This window comes from Populus trichocarpa, chromosome 1, assembly GCF_000002775.5.
Source record: "Populus trichocarpa isolate Nisqually-1 chromosome 1, P.trichocarpa_v4.1, whole genome shotgun sequence".
Lineage (NCBI taxonomy): Eukaryota > Viridiplantae > Streptophyta > Magnoliopsida > Malpighiales > Salicaceae > Populus > Populus trichocarpa.
In genome coordinates this window covers 13897392-13901161 of record NC_037285.2, presented here as the reverse complement: position 1 = coordinate 13901161, position 3770 = coordinate 13897392, and the positions used below count along the sequence as shown (strand labels likewise).

The window sequence follows — 3770 nt, the reverse complement described above, 5'->3', positions numbered from 1 at the left end:
GCGGTGCAGCGGCCTACACATGCCCACTACCTTTTTTTATTTTATTTTGTAGTTCAATAAAAATACCAATATGCTTTTAATACCATAGGACAACCATAAAAAACTAAGAGGAAAGTACTAATTAGCCCTTAAAGAGAAGGCTACAAATTTTCAAATGCTAAAGGCTATATAATCATTACACCGTGTCTAGAAAATAAAAAACTCCAGTGAGCTCTTAGATTCAAGTTAGTAATTTTTTTTAATTTATAAACGCATTTAAATAATTCTATTGTTATTATGTGAAAAAAAACCAAGCTACACCAGTTAAATTAGTAATAATCTATGAACCCCATGAAAAAACCTAAACATCTCAATTAAAAAAATACCTTGAAGTTTTTTTTGTGGTTAGAAAAGCAAATTCATCCCTCTACTATTCCAGTGAATACTGATTTCTCTCTTTGGCTACAGGATTTTAACCAGACAGTTCATTATCTGTTAATTCAAAGCGAAAGAGATGACTTCGAATGATCCATGTGCTGCTGTGTGTGTTTAAAGACATTTTCTGTGAAGGAAAAGATGATGACCGTTGACAGACTCCATCACTTTTCCATCTGCAATTGCAAGTAAGAAAAGATTTAATAGAAGAAAAATAATAAAATTGGCCCTAATTTGACTTCATCCATCATTCTTTGCATTTGGGCGTAAGGAGACTATTCAAAATAGCTTTCTCCTTTCAAAAGTATACATAACCGAGAAGAATTTGATCGATCATGATTCAAAAATGATGGCCATGGGGGAAACCAACAGAAGAGTTGAAATTTATGGATTTAGTCTTCAACACAAATCACACAATATTGTCATTTACAGTCATCATATCCAACATTCCCAAGTTCAATGACTTCAAATGCAACAGAACGGGAACTAAATACCCAACTCCTACTTTTATATGGCAAAAGCTCCTGAGAATGCTTCTCCCATACTAAGGCTTATGCATGTTCAGCTGTGTTTGTACTCCAGCCCCATCTCAGATAAACAACCATCCCTACAAGCAACAAAACGTGAAAGGCAATTATTGATATGCTTCGAACAAACTTCATCTGTAACTAAGAGCCAAACATAGAGATGAAACTCACGAGCATGTAGCCTTGTTATTTACAGAGCCTAGCAAGCACAGAAAGTTGGCTCAATAAACTCCCCCAACCATAGAGGGGAAGTCATCGAAGCTCCACAAGTCCATTGCATTTGTGCCATCCTGAGTTGTCTCTACATTAAGGAAGCTATCAAGAGAAGCCTCCCAGCTACTACCCTCAGCATCTGGCATCTGAAGGTATTTCAACTGACTGTCAAACGCCAGCAACTCTTCAGACAGGGATTTTCCATTCTTCTCTTCAACAGGCACTGCATTCTCGGAGTATGATTCCAACTCCTCAGGATTGGCAAGGAGATATTCATCAGCTTCTGGTGTAGCTGCAAGAACAGTCAAGCTTTCAGGAGTCATTGGGGTTTGTTCTCCCCACCCAAAGTCACAATCAAATGAGTTGCTCCCCTGGTCAGAATTGAAACACATAGGAGCACTGTCAGATGGAGCTAAGGTCTTCATCCCAGAATCTCCATTGACTGGAAAAGAATTCATTGATCCAAACTGATTAACAAGTGGTTTCTCTTCCACAAAGCCCATATTATTATAATTCAGTTCTGGGTTGCTCAAGTAACTGAAAGACTGGCTTGAATTTGTCTTTGGAAGTGGTTTCCGTGAGTTTTCCTTAATTGACTGCTTTGATGAAGCAAGTGGAGCTTCATCAGGAAAGTTCACCTTAGCTTTCTTGCCACGAATTCTACGCGCCTCAGCATCATACGCCCTTGCAGCTTCCTCTGCGGTATTGAACGTTCCCAGCCAGACACGTACCCCTTTCCTGGGGTCACGAATCTCGGCAGCCCATTTTCCCCATGGGCGCTGCCGGATTCCTCTATACTGGTTCTTTCTCTTCCTCTTTGCTGATTTTTCAGCTTGCCCACTGAATTCAGCAGATTTAACAGGCGCAGAACCTTCGATAGGATAAAAAAAAGAGAGAGAAAAAAGGGAAAGATATTAAATACACTAGTACAGACTGTACAGTTACTTTCAATGTTGCATGAGTAATGGCTATAAAGATATCAGAAAAGAGAAACAATATTCATCAGTGAACTTCATTTCACATCCTAAATAGAAAAGAGGCATATTAGGAAAAAGGCACCCAAACAGACATATAACCTAATTTTTGATATCCGTGATATTAGGATCATTTTATAAGAATAAATCAATCGCAAGGCTGAAAGCAAACAACAGCAGGAAGACTGTTTTGGCTTTAAAGAGATAAGAAAAAACCAATTTATTTGCATTGAATCATAAATGACATTAAAATTCAAAGTCAAAATTTTCTAACCTGGAGTCCTATTGCGATTCAATGCTTTTATACCACCCAGAACTTATTGTTTGACAAGATATTAAGCCATCTATTTCCATTTTCTCAGATGAAAAAGCTCGTTCCACAAATCAAAGTACTAGATTTAACAACAACAGCAACAACAACAATAAAATAAAACTAAATTAATAAGAAAGGAACAGCCTTTAATCTAGATAAGTTTACTGGTCAGAGCAAATAACTACAAGATCTGGATCAGGAGTATATAAAAACCCTGGGGAAAAAAATGAAAACAAATCTAATCCTGCAAAAATGATCAGTGAACAAGTATACACGACTAGAAATTTGTTTCATATCAATATGACCAGAAACCAAAACCCATAAGCCACCACAATAAATTATCATCAAAATAACAAACCATATACATCTGGATCAATTTCAAAATTACCAAAACAATGACCTTCAGGACACAAAGTCTTTTAATATGAAGTATGAAACTTAGAAGAAGGAAAAAGGCCATAAAAAAATTAGAAAGCATAAGCCCAATACTCTAGCATCGATCACCAAGAAACTTCATTCCCAGAAAAAAAAAATACAAAACCCAATTTCTTAACTACTACCAGCTAACCCATAACCGTAATAATTAAGCAAGAAGAATTAAGACAAAACAAATAAAGGCAAGAACATAATAACCCCGAGAGAGCTCACGTTTCTTAGCAGGGGCAGAAGCAGTAGCAGAGAAAGAAAAAGGCTTGGCATCAACAAAGACATCATAATTCTCATCGACATCAGACTCATCCTTAAACTCTTGAAAGTCAGCCTCGAAATCATCGTCAAGATTAATAACAACTGGCTTCGAGTACTTCTTGTTGTCTAAGGGTTTCTTCATACCAAACCACTCGAATCCCTCCGCAAACCGCCGAGAAGATCGAGCGGTGGTGGTCGGAGGTATGAAGTCAGAGATGATAGCACCGCCACACATGCTGCTGCTTGAGGTTGATGATGCTGGTGGTTTGCTTCACAGGGGTGTAAATGAGAGTTTTTTGAGAGAAAGTGGTCAAATTGTGATTTTCCTTTTCTTCTGTGAAAATGATTTTTGGGGTTCGGTGAGTGGAGAGTTAGTTGGAGGAGGAGTTTTATATGGAGGGAGGAAAGGAGAAGGTGGGATGTGAAATTACTACTTTGGCCTTTTGATTGTCCAAGTGAGATTTTCTGTCTTTTTGTTGATTCAACAGGATTGCAAAACACGTAATCTTATATTGTTACTCATCTATTATTTCCTCATCCACATTATTATTATTATTATTGATTCGTGCAAGTTGTTATGCGAGACATAATTATAATATATAATCTAGAGGCATCCGACTTAAAATTAGACTAGTTACATGA

The 3770-nt window shown here is 37.3% G+C and overlaps 1 protein-coding gene across 2 annotated transcripts; it reads right to left on the bottom strand.

Annotated features, from left to right (window-relative positions):
• Window positions 1–770: 770 nt before the first annotated feature.
• LOC18094682 (ethylene-responsive transcription factor RAP2-12) lies at window positions 771–3509 on the bottom strand. 2 transcript variants are annotated; one of them, XR_002977836.2, is made up of 3 exons: window positions 3090–3509; window positions 1113–2025; window positions 771–1021 (listed from the first exon to the last, which is right to left on the bottom strand). XR_002977836.2 is itself a non-coding variant. In XM_006369031.3 (2 exons), the coding sequence occupies exons 1-2, from the start codon at window positions 3361–3363 to the stop codon at window positions 1163–1165; spliced, it is 1137 nt and encodes a 378-aa protein (XP_006369093.1). In that variant the 5' UTR covers window positions 3364–3509; the 3' UTR covers window positions 771–1162. The 2 variants fall into 2 exon arrangements, 1 of the variants encoding a protein (XP_006369093.1); XM_006369031.3 differs by having other exon boundaries at window positions 771–2025.
• Window positions 3510–3770: the final 261 nt, after the last annotated feature.

Excerpts from the sequence above, each read along its gene's own strand:
- LOC18094682 (XM_006369031.3), bottom strand. The coding sequence starts at position 3,363 with ATGTGTGGCGGTGCTATCATCTCTGACTTCATACCTCCGACCACCACC. Across the intron at positions 2,026-3,089 it reads TTCTGCCCCTGCTAAGAAAC|GTTCTGCGCCTGTTAAATCT; the intron begins GTGAGCTCTCTC and ends ATCCTATCGAAG.